Source organism: Rhinopithecus roxellana, chromosome 4 (assembly GCF_007565055.1).
Source record: "Rhinopithecus roxellana isolate Shanxi Qingling chromosome 4, ASM756505v1, whole genome shotgun sequence".
Lineage (NCBI taxonomy): Eukaryota > Metazoa > Chordata > Mammalia > Primates > Cercopithecidae > Rhinopithecus > Rhinopithecus roxellana.
In genome coordinates this window covers 81,403,976-81,422,051 of record NC_044552.1, presented here as the reverse complement: position 1 = coordinate 81,422,051, position 18,076 = coordinate 81,403,976, and the positions used below count along the sequence as shown (strand labels likewise).

At 36.5% G+C, this 18,076-nt stretch overlaps 1 protein-coding gene across 2 annotated transcripts in view; it reads right to left on the bottom strand.

Moving 5' to 3' along the window:
• Positions 1-5,703: 5,703 nt before the first annotated feature.
• ADGRB3 (adhesion G protein-coupled receptor B3) overlaps positions 5,704-18,076 on the bottom strand; it is a 783,011-nt gene continuing 770,638 nt past the window's right edge. Inside the window, exons 31-32 of one of the 2 annotated variants that reach the window (XM_010371613.2) lie at positions 12,240-12,344; positions 5,704-6,510 (exon numbers count right to left, since the gene is read on the bottom strand). In XM_010371613.2, the coding sequence (XP_010369915.1) occupies positions 6,322-6,510; positions 12,240-12,344 (294 nt within the window). In that variant the 3' untranslated portion in view covers positions 5,704-6,321. The remainder of the gene's footprint in view (positions 6,511-12,239; positions 12,345-18,076) is intronic. The other variant, XM_010371622.2, reaches the window with a different exon arrangement.

The following is an 18,076-nucleotide window of genomic DNA, read 5'->3' as shown; positions in this document are numbered from 1 at the left end:
AGCCTCTGTATCACCTTGATTGTCCTTCCTATTATTTTCTGGCAACCTGTATCAATGCCTTTCCAAGAATTCCTATAGTACACCCTTATTTATTTTCCACAGAAATCCGTCAAATTGTAATTTGATTTGTCAGTTTGTATGACCTCAAACACCCTGCGTCCCTTAAAAATGGGGACCATGTCTTGTTCAGTATCACATCACCCACTTCTCACACAGTATCTAGACTGCAGCTAATTCGGAATATACATTTGTTGGATAAATTTAAAAAGTACGTATCCTTATAAACTACCTCAAGTCCACTTTAGGATAAAGCACAACATAATTGCTACATAAAATTACATTCCATTGTATGAATAAAATTCCTTATGAATCTTAGAAGTGCAATTCCATTTTTGAGAGAGGGGGAAAAGATAATGGTAGTTTAGGAATTAATCTGAAAAACTGATACACACTTCTAGCTGGCAAAATAAAAGAATAGAAATTGAAAAGCTAACCTTCAATTCCAATTATTGAGATTATTCTCTTTTGTTGAAAATCCCTTATTAAAGGCAAGCTGGCCCTTCTTCCTGGATGTTAGTGGATAGTGGGAAGGGAGGTGTACTCAGCAACCCCTCAAGAGGCTTTTGAGACTCATAAGTTGGTGGTTGCTAAGACAGAATCATTTTCACAATGAATCATTTGTTTTTAGGTAAAGGTAAGATTTGCCAGATGTTTCTGGCTGGGTGTTTTGGGACAGGTGACTGTCCTCTAGTTGATTGAGCCCATGGATGGGTCCTACCAATTTAGTTGGTGTTGAGGTGCTAGTCTATTAGCTTACTTGTGGCCAACAATGCCTTGACATTCTCCTCAACTTGACTAAACTTTAGACAGTCTTCTTGACCTCACTTTTCTTAGAGCTGTTCATTTAGAAAACTTGCAAATCTTTATCTGACTCCTTGAGAGGTAATTAAAAAAACAAAAACAAAAACAAACAAACAAACAAAAAGCAAAAAATTCAAAACTCCTTGCTACTTTTATAGCCCAGGAAAGTCTTTCTCAAGGACCTCAGAGACATCTTTATTGAAATCTTCATGGAAGCATGTCCTTATCTTCCAATTTCTGTAAGAGGGTAAGTGCGTAACTTCTGCAGGCAACTTGCTTCAAAAATAAAACTACCTCTTATCATAAAGATACCTGAAAGCTTATGTTTGTTTTGGTTTAAGGCAATGAACAAACACAGGTGGCCTATAATCCTCCACTCTCTTCCCAGCTCTTAAAACCTCTCCATCTCTTAGAGCTCAGACTGAGTTCTGGCTTCTTTCCCCTATTGCATTTGGCTTGAATAAAGTCTTCTTTGCATGTGTAACTTTGTCCAGTGCATTTTTATTTGAAAGAGTCTTGCTCTGTAGCCCAGGCTGGATGCAGTGTCACTATCACCACTCACTGCAACCTCCATGTCCTGGGCTCAAGTGATCCTCCCACCTCAGCCTACCAAGTAGCTGGGACTACAGGTGTGCACCACCACGCCTGGCTAATTTTTCTATTTTTAGTTGACATGGGGTTTCTCCATGTTGGCCAGGCAGGTCTTGAACTCCTGGGCTCAAGCAATTCACCCACCTAGGCCTCTAAAGTGCTGGGATTACGGGTGTGAGCCAACGTCCCCAGCCAAGTCCAGTGCAATTTTTGTTTTGACCCTCAGCACCAGGTTTATGGACTCATGTTAATGACATTTTAAGGACAGATTTACAAACCAGAGTGCCAGGTTTTATAAGCAGGAGTTCAACCCAAGAGATGATTGGCAAGCTCATCATTAAAATTAAGTGTTCTCATCTAGCTTGTAATATTCACACTTTAACTTTGGCGTTATTTCTGCTTAAAAAGCCACTACTATTTGTCTATTATGAGAAAATCCTTTCTTGTAATCACTGTTGGCTGAACACCAATTACAATTTTTGAAAAATTCTTATTACAGTGGACTTAGTTTCCTCACCTGTGATAATGAACTTTACCTGTGTTCTTGAATAGCAGCAAGGGTCAAAAAACTTCCCACCCTTTTGTGTTTCCAGAAATGACTCACTACAAAGAACCATACTTCCCCAAATTACTTAGACAAACCTCATAGATGAATACCTTGTTTAACAAACACTGTAACAAAGTGAGACACAAACCCTCCAAATTCCTTTTATTATCTTGGAAATTACTAGCTGAATTGTTTGTCCCTGCTAACCAATCTGAAAATAATATTTGATAACTTGACCAAACCTAATTCAAGCTTCTTGCTTTCACCAGGATTCAGAACTTTGGACCACCTTTGAATTTAAACAAGTGTTGGGAGCTTAACCAAGCACTGGAAAGTAGAGTTACCACCCCTCACCGTACCTCTCAGAACTGGCTGACCACAAAGTTTCCTGCTCAAATACCTGATCACCACACCTACTCATCCCATGCTCTCATACCCAGCTTTTTCTTTTCCTGTTTACCTCAGTATTAAAGAAAAGCCTTTCTGCCTGACCTCTGAGATGCTTGTAAATCTTACAGTTGGAGTGCAGTCCCTATTGCAATACCCCCTACTATTTCAGCCGTCTTTTCAAATACAATTTCTCCTTCTCCAAGTTTGAATTTTTTATTTTTTCACCTGAAAGTCATCACCATTTTCATTTATTGCCAAGCTTTCTCTCATCTCTATATTCTACGGTTTATGGTTCTGACAGCTCTTTTATGCTGTACTACCCGTTACAAATTTAACAACAGAAGCATCTCAGGGGCAGGATGATTTTGTCACCATGGAAAACTGTAAATTAACATGCTAGAGACATGGATAATCCTGAAAAACTAAAGCTGAGAATGGTTCAAAATTTACCAACTCAACTTTCTGAAGCAATGGTTTTTTGACTGACTTAAAAAAAAAAAATTGGCTGTGTGTTTTTACACAGAGTCTGAAGACAATCTGAAAATTCAAGTTGGCTTGAAATTTATATCGGACTACCTGTGCTTTTCTACTACAATCAGCTACTAGCCTCACCACCACCATGAATGATGATGCATGTTTTCAATTTTATGCCTCTATTTCTCGCCTGAGAATGTTTCCTCAGAACTTGTTATTGTTTGACTTGGGGACTTAATAATCTAAAAGAAACAAGTAGAAGCACCATGGTGTCATGAAAATACCTCTAGGGTAGGAGTCAGGAGACCTGGGCTCTAATATTGGGGTTTCATTTATTTATGGTGATCTTCAGTGGAGACTTAAACTCTTCTGGGCTTCCATTTCATTAGGATAATTAATCTTACTACATATTTTAAGGACACAAAGAAATAATATATCGTATCCAAGTTTTTTTTTCATATTTAAATATCATTACTTGTTTCACATATGTATCCTATATCTTCAATAGATTGAGAGTTGCCTCAGAGACCCTATAGTATCCTAACTGCTTAACATAGCAATAAACACATAATAGTTGTTCAATAAATATCTGTGAATATGTGACTTGATGTATACCACTGTAAGCAATACTAGAAGAAATTCCACAAATAATTCAACAAACGTTTATTGTGTGAACATTATTGTGCTAGGTCCCTTAAGAAACACAAAATGGATCAGACATGACTCCTGCCCTCCAGGCACTTGAGAGTCCATCAGAGGATATCAGAAATGCATATAAATAACAAGATCGAATATTTGAAAAGTCCTAAGAGAGGTACAGAAACAGTGGCATAAGAGTTCACGGGACAAATTATTTCCAACTTGGAGGAAAATTATGGAAAACTTTATGAAAACGAAATATGAGTTGTCCTTTAAAGCACAAGTAAAATTTAGACAGGGGAAAGGGAAGAACTTCCAGGGGAAGGGCACAAAGATTCTGGCCGGTCATGAGTGCAGTGGGCCAGGAAGGCACTGCCCAGGCTGGAATATATATGCTCCCCTGCCTAAGGGGACAGCTGTGATTCAGCTTTGAAAGAATGTGTGCATGTATGTGTGCGTGTGTTCTGTGTTTGTGTGCACATGAGAGAGACGGAGCTCAGGGGACACGTAAAAGGAGTGGAGCAGAAGACAGCTTCCTTAAAATTATCATTCCTTGAGACTTATTCACCTGCATGTTTTGCTGTAGATTAAAAAACAAAAAACACCACACCACAACTCGACATTCTTAGAGTAGCCAAAAAATCCACGCTAACATTTTTAAGTGTGCAATTTCTGGACAGCTTTCACATATACATCTAATATGGAGTTACTAGAACTAAAGAAAAATCAAAGTGAAAAGATGTAAGATTTTATTTTACAGCAGTGAATCTGTAGAAGAAATATTAGCCTCATGTATTGAATTTGTATGTTTTCAAACATATGCTTAGTGTGTTTCTTTTCGTTCAAGATTTTACAGTGTGGAATGGGTGACCACATACATGGTCTGCATTCACAGTTATAGGTAACGGAGATGAAACTGAGCATTATGGATTTGTGTGTATATATATATGTAGACTGATACACATATTCAGAGATATATACATATATACATACACATGTGTGTATATTATATATGTATATATGTAGAGAGAGAAAAAGAGGGAGAGATTTGCCAAATATTATTCCTGTCACCAAAAAGTCATCTTATAAATAGGCTATACAATTACATTATAATTAGCATAAAAGTTATTTTATTGAAAAATCAGTCCTTAGTTATGTTATACTTTTTTGCATAATGATGTTGCTTTTATTTTTAAAATCTAATTAAAAATATACTTTTAACATCTTGACATTGAGAACATTGTAAGTTTCTGACAGGAGTTCAGCCTGAGCTGTGTGGTTTTTAAGGCTCTAGCTTAGAGGCGCACTTGAATGTTGAAGCACCGTAGTCTCCGCCTCATGGCCTGAGTGCCTTCAAGGTCGTGAAGAGCAGGAACTGATTCACTTGAGTTTGAGGCAGACCACAGAAGACCACACAGCTCAGGTTTAACCACAAACTAATCTAAATACACATTTTAGGAACTTCAAAGACCCAGGTCTCCTCTCCACCCCCCCCTTCCTTGCCTCAGACTAAAAAAACACATCTCAAATCACTGAAATGACCAAGAAACTGCTAAAATCCTTCCCCATGGTATTTTCTTTAATGTGTATCTGAGGGAGTGAGAGAAATTACCAGTGTGGCTTTAACACAAGAGAAGACACTAGGGACTGTTTGTGCATTTGGCTCACCTCAGGCTTCCAGAGACAATCGTTCAATCAAATACATCCACTCTCCTTTTCCTTCTGCTAGAGACTATATAGATAAAAATTTTTAAAGTCCTGAAGAAGTTCATTTTTTTTGTATGCGATGAAGAACTGTAGTATGAGTAGTTTCCTTTGTGAAACATGCAGTGAACTTCATTACTTAAAATTAACATTTTCCCCTGTTTTGTTTTCTGTATTGGAACTTACTGTTTTCTACTAGTTATGTTTTTGCCACAAGATAGAAAAAACATAATATTTATATAAGAGTATGATGGCAGCAGATTTCTGACAAGCCCCATTTACATGGTACATTGTTCCAAAGAATGTTTGAGTAGAAAATACAGAAGCACTATACAAACCTATTATTACATTTGAGAAATCATTAGCCTCAAAGGAGTAATAACGGTATGCTATTAAAACCGTGAATACATTTTTAGTATCTGTATTGAAAAAAAAACTTTATAAATATGTAAATTTCTGTTCAACAAATCCAAAATAAAATGCACTAAAAAACTGATATGTAGACAAAAGTTTATTTACACCATACAACATTTTAAATATTTTATACACAGCTGCAGCACAGAAAGCTTCTCAGAGCTTTCTAGAGAAAACTGCAATAATAAAGATGTGAAATATATTATTCATATAAAAGTGAGATTATTACTTTATTGCATTTAAAGCAATGAAGAATGTAGCTCAACAAACATTCATTTAATGACAAAAACTTTGCTTTTATATTATAAAGTAAAAAGTGTAGTAATGGCCAAACAGACTGTTATAAACTTTAAAAACTGCATAAATATATACATTGTGCTTCATGGTGAAGTTTTTTGAAAACTAAACCATATGAAGCGGTTACAACATGAATCGTTGCTTGAGGTTTATCTATAAAGATTACCTTACAAATCCATTCCACGGGTACTTACAACACAGGATGGTCAGAACTGTACACCTGGTCATCTCTCCACTAGCCTGACTAGTGAGAAGTTACCATATGAAAACACCACTGACATTTGGCACATGAAGGTCCTGACATAAGATAGTCACACTGTCCAGATAGAAATGTCAGGCTTCCCAAGTCTTAAGTGTCAGTGCAATAAATTGTTTTGTCTCTACCTCAGTCCATTTTGATTTTGTTAAACTTCTGTTTGAAAATCACCCTCTTGCACATCCAGAGGCAAATTCAGACACTTCTCCCACTCTGCCGGCCTCAGTTCCAAAGCATCCTTTGCCTCTGTGTCTAAGACATTGATTGTGGTGTAATGCGGGTATTCACTGGGGTTTTTGAAAGTGTCCCATGGATTCTTGTTTGGTGCTGGGTTTTCCTGTTGAGAAGAGAGGGAAAGAGAGTCATTTATATGAGGACTAGGATCACCGCTAGTTGAAGTTTCCAGGAAGAGAGCGTGTTTGTAATCTTAATCCAATTTCTATGATGCAGAGATGACTTGAACAATGGCCAACTGCGGGAAATAGTTTTGATTTTAGTTTTATTTCATTGAACAAACTGATGAATACCTTCTCTAAGTTACCCAACAATTTTCTAGGAATCAAAGGAAGTGAACACTAGTATAGAAGGCAAAGTAGGCGATGTTTTGTTTGGGGCATGTTGTGAATTGTCAGTATGGCCATATGTTGAAGTAGGAAGGAGAGTTAAGTCACCACTAAGATTAAATGTAGAAAATGTAAGTATTGTGACAGAAATTTGGTGAGATTAGCAGATCTGAGGTCTTGTGGGGCATATTATTTAACAATAAAAAGTCACTCAAGGTAACAATATTTCATTAAATAATTTAAAACACTATGCCTAGTTTTTCTCAAGAAATTAACATTTCAGAATATTTAAATGCTGCTATATTTTCTTGTTTTGTGGGTCTTTTTGTTGTAGAATACAGAGATTCACTAAAACTAATAATTATTGAAGAGATAAAATTTAACTGTTTATCTAAATATTGTTTTAAACTTTTAATTGTATACCAATGAATTCTATCAGGTTTGAAAGATGTTTCCCTTTTGAAAATCACTGCCTTTTAATTTCTACTAGCTCTTTATTTATATTTTTCAGAATTATTAAAATGATCTTAGAAGCTTAATATTCCAATTTCCTTTTTATTTTTCATTATAGAATGTCATGTTTAGTGAGAATATTATAGTTGTTGAATGTAAGCCTTCCCTGCTCCCCAAATCTGGCCTTTAACTGATTATAACCAATTATCAAGTGAACATAAAATAGGTACTTGAATTACTATCCAAATTCCACTCAATATATTAAACATCATCTTAAACTATGGCTAAGAAAGACAATCTGTAGAAATACTTACCATACCTAAGTCAGGTGCAGTGATGTGTGCCTGTAATTCTAGCTACGTGGGAGGCTGAGGTAGGAGGATTGCTTAAGTCCAGGAGTGTGAGACCAGTCTGGGCAACATAAAAAACCCAAAACCAAAAACCAAAACAACAACAAAAACACTTGTCACAACTGGAAATTAAATTAATAAAATGTTTAATGCATTAGATGTTTTCAGCACTGATTAAACTTACTCCTGAGAATATGTGGGGAAGAAAGGTTAATAGTGAACATTTAATGAAAGGTTAATTTGTAGGATATGTGGAGGGAATTAGTTAATTCTGCTTTAGTCAAATGTTCTAGAGTCCCATGAATTATAGTCTTGTAGCTCTCCCTCTACCTTATCCTTTCTTTCTTTCCTCTCCCCCTCTCTGCTTCCCTTCAATCAATATTTATTTATCAGCTGCTCTGTGCCAGATACCATATTAGCTACCAGGGAGGATGAAGTCATAATCAGCATGGTCCACTAGGAAGCTCAAGATTTAAAGCCTGATACATGCAGGTCCAAATTCCAGTTCCTCCACTTCAGATGAATGCGATTTTAAACAAGTGATTTCAGTTTTCTGAACCTCAGCCTGAATATCTGCAAAACAGAGATATGCTTTATATTGTGGGCCAAGGAGGTGGCAGAACATGTGGATTAATGCCTACTTTGTGGGGTTGCAAAAATACAAAAAATGGGGTAACCTAGAATAATGCCTGGAGAATTTAATAAACACTCAATATATAGTAGCCATAGTTATTACAGAAGGGTTTATAGTTAAATGGAGGTTAAAACATGTTAATATTTATATCTATCATCTAGGAATAGTGCTATGGGAATTCAGAGAAGGGTAGAGAGATGGCTTCTTTATACGGGAAATACATAAAACTTTCTGAGAAAAGTGACATTAGGGCCAGAATAGAGGGATGGGCTTGGCCGTGAACACATATGTGTGGTTGGAGGTCTGGTGGCTGAATGGCACACTGGGAAGTAAAAATCCAGAGAGCATGGAGACGGGAAAACCATGAGAACGGTGACCTATCTATTTTAGTTGGCATAAAAAAGAATAGCAGAAAAGTAGGCAGAAGGTGAAGTGGAAGCCAGATCATAAGGGACTCTGAATGCCTGGCTACTAAATTTGGAATTTATTTTGTAGGCAATAGGGAGATGTTGAATGTTTAGGGGCACTCTGGTGAGACCTGAATCATCAAACATCAACTGAAAGGCTCACTGTTTCAAATTCTGCTGAATCAGATCCATAGTGGACTCATTTATCATAGACGAGGGTTGTGTCTATAGGAGATTTCTGGGGATCCTTAGTTTGACAGAAGGTCCAATTAGCTCAATCCTGAAAGAACTCACACTGTGTAAAGTGTTAGCTCATTTGCTTGGAATATATAGGGGCTCCATTATGTGTGGAACAGATATGATTTCAAAGATCAACCATTATGGATATGTGAACTAAAATGGCCAATTTTAAACTTTGTCAGAAAATCTACATTCTAATTTCAAATGGTATTGTTGTCACTACATGACCTATTGAATTCCTGAGAGGTTCTATTAGTGGGTAATACATTAATTCATAATTCATAACTTCTGGCTTTCGGCTAATCTTCCCAAGTCACTCCCAGCTCCACTGGGGTTCTCATTATTGTTCACAAATGTGTGGATGCCCTTTAGGTTAGAGCCTTCTTTAGTGGTAAAAGAACTGCACCCAGAAGTCAGAGTGGGAACAAGATCTGCAGGGAGTAGGGAGGGACCTCGTTGTCAGTGTATGGTACCCAGGAGTGACTCATCCTCCTGTGTGTTGGGTGTGATAAGAGAGGAGTCTACAGATTCTCATACTGAAAAGTGTAATATCGTCAATGGTCCAAGTAAATGATGAACTGTGGAGCAGTCCAAAGGGATCATTGAATTTGGTGGTGAGAGCTGTAGGTGCCAGGAAAGGTTTCAATGGAGGTATGAATCTTATGATAAAAACTTCAAAGTTAGTGTAAGTCTCCGAATTTATGCAGCTGTTTTTTGTTTATGTATGTTTTGCACTTGAGTACAGAATAAGGAGCTGTAGTTAAACAGATGCATATTTGTTAAAGGCTCAAAAATTACAAATTCCATATAAGCCAATGTGCACGAAGCTTCCCAAAATGCTAATTTGGTCTTAAGCTGCATCAGTAGAAATAGGATGTTAGATAAACAGAGTTCAGAGCCACCCAAAAACATGGCAGGGCTGCCTGAGCATTTTCCATAGTTCATGGATCCAGAGCACACTGGCTGTCCACTTGTGGATAGGTCCCTCCCTCCCTCCATCCATCTACCCTTTCCTCTTTTGTCCTTTCCTTTTTTTCTTCCTTCCTCTCTCTCTTCTCTCATTCCTCTCTCTCTTCTTTCATCCCTCCTTCTTCCAACCTACCAACATTTGGGTATGAAGCAAAAAGGAGTGTGCTTATTTTTAAAAAGTAAGAATTTGCAAAAGCTACTTGGGGGAAAGAGATCTTGACTGAATGGCTTGTGAGACACACACAAAGTAAACTAGTTTCTTCCCTGGATATAAGTGTCTTCTCTTTTTTAGTGTGATTTAAATGTTTTCCTGCCTGGAAGCAAGGAAATGGACTAAACGGTTTTTTGGTTTCTCTTTGATTCCCCAAATTCTATTATTCTACGTAATTACCATCATTTGCAGTGCCAGGCAGGTGCTGTGAGTTAGCAGCCCAGAAAAAAAAAAAAAAAAGAAAAAAAAGAAAAATCCCTTTATTTGAGATTTTAAAAAAGTCTTTCTCCACCCAATTATGCAATTTTTCATTAATAATGTGCCACTACAAATTATGTGACTAAATTAAGGATAATGAACTCACTCATGCTCATTATTAATCAAAACTGAATAAGGAAGTTGCATTTTTTCTCTCTCTCTTCTCAGATATTTAGGATGACAGTCAAGCAGCAATGACAACTCTATCCTCCCCACCCCTAACCTTCCAAATGGTAAATATTTATAAATCTCCTCTAGAAGAGGCATGCTGCTGCAGAGATGTGGTGTAATTAGTACACTATTTTTTGTTGTCAAGAAACTGAGATACAGATAGTTGTGCCATTAATGATTTAATACCCAGACCATACAACAAGGGGAAATTACAATCATATTATAGCAGTTAGCCAGCTGTATCTATTGCATAATACTTTTAGATTTGTAAATACAACCCTCTCCTTTTCTAAGTAATGAAGTTTCTTCAATTATTTCAATGTTAGATTTTACTATTTCAAAATGTGTAGCTAATGTGTTTAGGTCTAATCTCAACGGTGTAATTCTCATTTGCATGCTAGCTAAAAATTGATAGCTTTCTATGAGGAGGAGTAGAAGAGGAAGATCCATTCTTTATGAATGAAGTGTTTTCTATTTGCCTAGCATTTGATTGCTGATAACAAATAATACATGATTCCTACTTTAAGGAGAAAAATTGATGAACAAGAAACTATTAAGAGACCAATTAAGAGTTAAAGCATATATTTCTTATAGCCTTCCTTTAACACAGATTGAACGATCACAGCTATACTATAAATCAATAGCAGCCATGATAGCTTACCACAACCGGCATTGTACCAGTACTGAGAGGAATAAAAGAAAAACATAAAGATACATAAATGTTTACTCTTTAGCTCTTCAGAAGCTAACATTACTAATCAGGAAGCTAGGGCTAAGTCTCATAAAATACACATGCAAGAATCACTAGATTAAGAAGGTGACCAAACATCATCTACTTTAGAAAAATATAAATATTGGTGTCTGGAAAAGAAGACGGACCACCCAAGGACTGCAAAGAGTATGAGGCAAAGAAAGAGCCCCACATTTGGGTGAAGGAGAAGAGCTGGTGTCAGATGGCAGTCTCAGCTCTGTCTTATAGTTGAGCCTCAGCTTCCTAACCTATAAGGTGCTTCCTAACCTACTTGCTTTTGAAAGTGTTGTAATGACTGAAGATATATATTAATTACTGTTTTCTATGCTCCATTTAGGAGGGTGAAATTGAAGTTTAGAAACCTGAGTTGGGTGACTTGCTTAAGATCAGATAGTTCTCGATTGAGCTTTCAACTAGTATGTTGATTTCTAGAGTCCTACAGCGCTCTTATAATTATGTAAACTTCTGTGAAGCTATGAGTATGCCATAAACATAGTAACTGTACAAAGTTATTTTATTTGACGAAGTCCTGTACTAAGATTGTAATAGTGTGAATGAATGAGAAGAGAATGGTCACGATTAATAACCAGAGTCCCCAGTGTTGATGTGTGTATGAAAATTCCTACCAAATAATAAGCAAATCTCCTGGAGACAAAAATCTATCACTCTGGTTTCAGGTAACAACTTCATATACACAACAATTACATTTATGTCAGACATTCGAATGAAAATGGAAATATTAACCCAAAGGGATATTCAAAAAGAAAATTAATCTTAACTCTGATAGTAAAATGATCAGATGAAGCCAACATAGTTTTGATATGTAACCAATTCTAATTAAAGCTTATAAATGAGGATGTGAAATATCAATAAAATGCCTAAAGATTCTGCCATTCCTAATTTGTCTTGGTAGACTTTCCAAAGTACGTTTTCGAGGCTTATACTTATTTTTCTATGTAGGCTCGTTTTATGTTCCCATGATAAGGAGGTCCTAGAAGGCAGGAATAATATCTGGCATCATGCATCTTCTACTCAGGCATTGAAGCAAAGCATACTTACCATACTGCTCGTATTTGGTATATCCCGAAATCTGTCCAAAGTTTGAAATTTCTGATTTAGCTCTTGAAATAGTTCCATATGCCTCTTCCTTGTATGCATGACCTTCTGCAAAAGAGAACAAGATAGCTCTCATCCCCAACTTGATGTATGTTTTTCAAACAAGAGATTCAATATTTTTGCTTTAATAATAAGGATAATCAAGTTTGGCAGGAACCAGGAGGTCCTAGAAGATGCACAAATGCAAATAAATTGCACCAAATCATTGCCTCATATTCAGCACTTCTTACACATTAAGAATTGGCTTTTTCTTTCACTTACAAGACTACAAAAAAAAAAAAAAAAAAAGGGGGGGTTTTCTTGTGGGTACATTAAAAATGTACCAGTCATTTCTGAGTAAGATTTTCATTATTCAAAAGTTAAAGCTGTTTTACAAAAACAGTTATAATATTTTTAAAATGTTTAAAAACTCGAACTGGTAAAGCACCCAGTCCCTGATGTTTATCATGGGAAATATTACTTTTTTATGTCTTATTTCTGTAAACACTAAAATCCTAGTTGGCTGTACTAAAGTGGGAGCAAAATCCCAAACCCTGCCATTAAGGCTGAATCAAAGCACTAAAGTGTCTGAAATATATGTGGGATGTAAAACCTTGCATTTTCCATGTGCATAATGATTAAGCTTCATAGGAGGCAGATCTGACCCATAGATTTCATCAATTTGTTTAAGAGATGGTACAGATTCTTAACAATTAGGGTTCATAGCATAAATTGTGTGGCTGATATGCTTCTAAAATCACAGATACAAATATATTCATACTTCTCGTCCCTGGTTACACCCTTTTCTCCCAACTTCACCATAACTCAACAAATGGAGTCAAATAAAAATGACCTTGGGGTAAGTATCATGGGCTGAATCTTGTTCAATTACAGATCATTTAAGAACCCCAAAGAAGAAGAGTTAGATAATAAGTACCCTGTATTTGTAATTGTTATTTTTTTTTTTTTTTTTTTTTTTTTTTTTTGAGACGGAGTCTCGCTCTGTCGCCCGGACTGGAGTGCAGTGGCCGGATCTCAGCTCACTGCAAGCTCCGCCTCCCGGGTTTACGCCATTCTCCTGCCTCAGCCTCCTGAGTAGCTGGGACTACAGGCGCCCGCCACCTCGCCCGGCTAGTTTTTGTATTTTTATAGAGACGGGGTTTCACCGTGTTAGCCAGGATGGTCTCGATCTCCTGACCTCGTGATCCACCCGTCTCGGCCTCCCAAAGTGCTGGGATTACAGGCCTTGAGCCACCGCGCCCGGCCCGTTTTGATTTTTTAAAGTTAAAAATCAATATTTTGGTGATTCTCCAAGACAATGCCTTCATATTTTGTAAGATTTTACTGTATTTTAAGCATATGCCTCATAACTTACCGTTTGTGCATGTGGTTTGCATAGGTATATTATATCTATGTTTAAGCTAGAATTTGAATATTTGGTCCATTGTTTTAATTAGCAAATATTTTCAAAAATAAGGATTTGTTTTGAAAAAGAAATATATATTTGGGAGAGCTGTAATGCCTAATTTCCTTCTAAGACACTGCAGAGAAACACTTTACCTCCTTGAGGAAAAGGAAAAGGGCAAAAGACAAAAACAATGGAATCTTTAACACATTAAAAAAGCCTGTTCTCTCCTACGCAAGTTTAATTTCCTATATTTAATAAATATGTATCTAGGCAATACATTGTTTAGCTCATTTCTTTCCTTTCACTAGCCTACTTTTATGTGAGAGATTTCTGTCATTTTATGTCTTGCAACAATCAGTTTCTGTCTTTGCTCCTTTTGGCTCTAGGAGTTGGCTGTGTGAGAATCAGGTGTTTGAGGACAAGAACATGGCAACGTTACTCATGATAGGGACATGAAACATAGCAAACAATTTTAGAGTGATTAACTTCCCATCAGTTTGGGGGAGAATATACAAAACAGATTTGCAGGATTAATAGAGAAACACCAGGCAAACATAATTTGACTAGTGATGGCTTGTGGGGATTTAGGAGAGAGAGGATTTGCATAAGCAGCTCAATGGGGAGATTTTGAGGACCCTGTCAGTCGCAGACATAAAGTAGCACATTCTTTCCTTCGGGAGACAAACACTTTCATGCAGTACCAGGTTCTAAGACACTGATTAAAATATGGATTTGTGTATAAGGAGCACTTAAAAAAAAAAACTATTATAGTTAGAAAACTGGATCTGCTTCTAACTTACAAATTTCATTTTTCATAGTAGTGAATCTTTTTCTACAGAGTTATTTTCTTCTATGGTACAGTAGGGGTGATGTACTGACATTTTCCTAGAGATATTTTATTCCATCATTTAATACATACTTACGAGCATCACATATTGTGCTAGATGCTCAGGTAATGATGTTGCACAAAATCTGATTGAGTTCCTGATCTCTTGTAGTTTGAAGTCTAATGGAGGACACAGGCATAATAATTCAAATAAATGTAAAACTGTAAGTGTGATAAAAAAAACATATGGTGCTGCTATGAAAGTGATAGGATAATTTGCTAAGATAAATCCAAGTGAGGCAATTCCCTCATTTTAATATATCCATTTTTAATTTGAAATTCCTCGAATTAGTTATTCCCATGGTCTTATTTGTCTATCTTCTCTTTTCCATTTTCTAGGATTCAGAAAATTTCTAGCTTAATTTTTAAGTCTATGCTGGAATCCCCTCTTTCAATGGGATCTTTCTTTTTCAAGTACAAGAAACTCATTCTCTTCTAAGACAGTTGATGCCAAAGGCATAGCACCCTTATTTTGAGATGAGCATCTGATGATTTTTGTTTGTGAAGTCTCCAATCTTCATCTTGTGAGGATTCTGACCTTGCTTTGGGGAACTATACCTTCCCATGTTGCTGGAAATGTCCGTTGACATTCCTACTATTCTCTGGCCAAGAGGTGAATTATTCCGTCCCCTTCGAACAGTTACTTCATTAGTCAAAGTCACCTAATGTTTGTTGCTGCCAAATACACCAGATAAAGCATTTTTAAGAAGCAAACCAAGCATCAAATACATTCCATGGAAAAGAAGATATACTAGCTGATTGGAGGTTTTATAATTATATTCTGATTGAAAGGGTAGTACCTAATTCAGAACTGGGTGGATCATATTTCAAATAATTGGATTGCTGCGAAAGTCTAAAAAGTATACAAGAAAAATATAAAGGTATGCTGGTCACCAATATTGTATAACCGGAAACCATTTTGATATTTTCTACATGGGTTTATTAAAGCTATTCTGATTAATAAAGCTCAAGGACACTGAAATGAATATGGAAGCAAATGAAAAATGTGTATGCTGAAATATGGGGCCCTTGCTACCTAGAAACATTAATGGCAAATACATCCTCATGCCAAATATTCATTCTAATTTGAAACTGCCACCTTGACACTGCCAGAAATAACCATAGCAATGATGGCCTGGATTTCTGGCAGAAGTATCACATTATAGCTCTCACTGTCTCACTGACAACTCATGTCTCTGACATGAACTCAGTTTGATTGTCCATGCATGATTTCTTCTTGTTCATAGACTCAAGTAGATCACCCAGCCTTTAAAATAAAGAAGATTCCACTGATAAGAATGCCAGCTTCACAGTGAACATTGGAGAGTTTATAACCCAACAATATTCTGGGGCAACAACTTAGGTGTGGCTTTAGTTTTCACATGTACTAAAGGTTTCTTCTTATTTATTTACTTGTAGGAGTATTTATTTGTAGCACTGATGCCTCTAATGAGTTGCCACTTGCTTAGAAGTTTTCATGCTTATAAATCTATTGGTCTATTTCATTTGGCTATTTTTTTATGTTTAGTGACATTAGGGTTTATCTGATTGCCTTTTTCTTTCTTTTCTAATTTAAGATCCCTGTTTTTTAAAGACATCGACTTCTGTCAAAAACTGAACTTATAACTGAGTTTTCAAAAGGTGTAATAATGAGAAAATTCTAACCTGTGGATTTTCTATTTAAATAAAGATATATTCTGATTGACAATATCTACATATCTATAGAATTCAGGTGGCTGTCAAATATTGTATGCATCTTTTGCAATAAAGATAAGAGCATGATAATGTTTCCTTGCATTCATATTGACATCATGCAACATTTCTGGAAGCTGCATATGAATCCCTATCCTGAGAGGACCACCAATCTAACTGCACAAAAATTATGCTCTCCTGAATAGCTTATTTCAAAAGACCCCTTTCCTTTTATACATTTTAAATGCAAGAGAATTAGTCTTTGCAGTCCTTCAATTGCTGATATTAGAGAAAAAGTGATGCTATAAAATAAAGCACATTCATCGTATTTCAGATATTTGAGAAAAATGAGGATGGAAAGCCACCTGTATGTCTGGAGTACCTGCTATATCCCAAGAACTCTCCTAGACCATTTAAATACTTGGAATATATCGAGTCTGATAGCATATTTCTCCAAGTTGGATCTAGAGAAATGCATATTTAGATCTCAGTTGTATCACTTTTAAGTTATGTGGTCTGAAGTGTAAAATCTAATCTCCTTTTAGTCCCAGTTTCAGTAATCAGACTTACCTTGCAGGGTAATTTTGAAGATTTAAAAAAGGATATAAAACACTTATCACTGGGCCACACAGATAAAAGCCACTTAAGAAATGGTAGCCATTATTATCTTTCTTAATCCTCACAATAACTCTGGGAGGTAAAGCCATTATCTCCACTTTACTGATTAGAAAACTTAAGCTCAAGGAGGCTAAGTAAGTTTCCCAAGCTCACACAAGTGGTGAGCAAGCTGGAATTCTTTCTGAATTCCACATCAATTCTCTTTGCTTGCTGCTATCTTAGATGTATCTCATACATCCAGGGATCACTCTTCTTTAGACTATTCAGGTTTGTAATTATGTCTTGTTAAAATGGAAAATGAGACAAAACAATCTAGGATGGGCTAGGTACTCTCTGTAGTGAGCCCATAAGCTCTACAGATATTGACCACCCTGCAGCTATTCCATAGTACTGCAATTATATTTTTCATGGCTGGTCTTCATATTTTGTCTCCGAACAGTTCCTGGGCAATGACTTATTTGTCTGTATATCACTGGCACCTAGCACAGCATCTGGCATTCAGCAGGTGCTCAATAAAAGCATACTGAATACCTTAAATGAACAAGACAGCACAGGCATATAGGCCACGGAAGGCGACTGCAATATGGAAGGCCATTATAAATGTCATCTTCTCTTCTTCTAAAAGAGGTCTTCCCAATGGAAGAATGGCTCATTTACTGGCCCCAGACAGGAACTTTGCCTCCTCATTCTGATTTTATTGTGTTCCTTTCTTTTCAATACAAATGGCTTATAAACGGGCTTAGAACAAACTGTTTACAAATTTTCACTTTTAATTCATAGGTGTGAATCACAGAGTTGAAGCTTAAGTCTGAATTATATATCAGAGAGGTAGTTACAGTATACAGATTTTAGAAGCTGAAATAAATTGTTAGAGAAAGTTGGAGAATCTCCTAGCCATTAACTTTATAGTATGAGGTCTGGAAATCATGGGCTGATGGGAATTATAAACCAGTTTCCATGAATTACGTTTTCCAGCCTTAGAACTTTATACACCTACAATGCCATTGCCCATATCTGCTAAGATGAACCTGTAGTTCTTCTTCTTTACTGGTTTGCATGAGTCCTGCAAGGGGTGGAAAATTGTGACAACTTCCTCCCCATCATAAGGGTCATGGCCAACATTTCTAACCTCTACCACAAAAGACAAGGGTGGGTTAGAGAATTTCTTTGTGGCTGGCTTCTAGATGAAAAGGTACG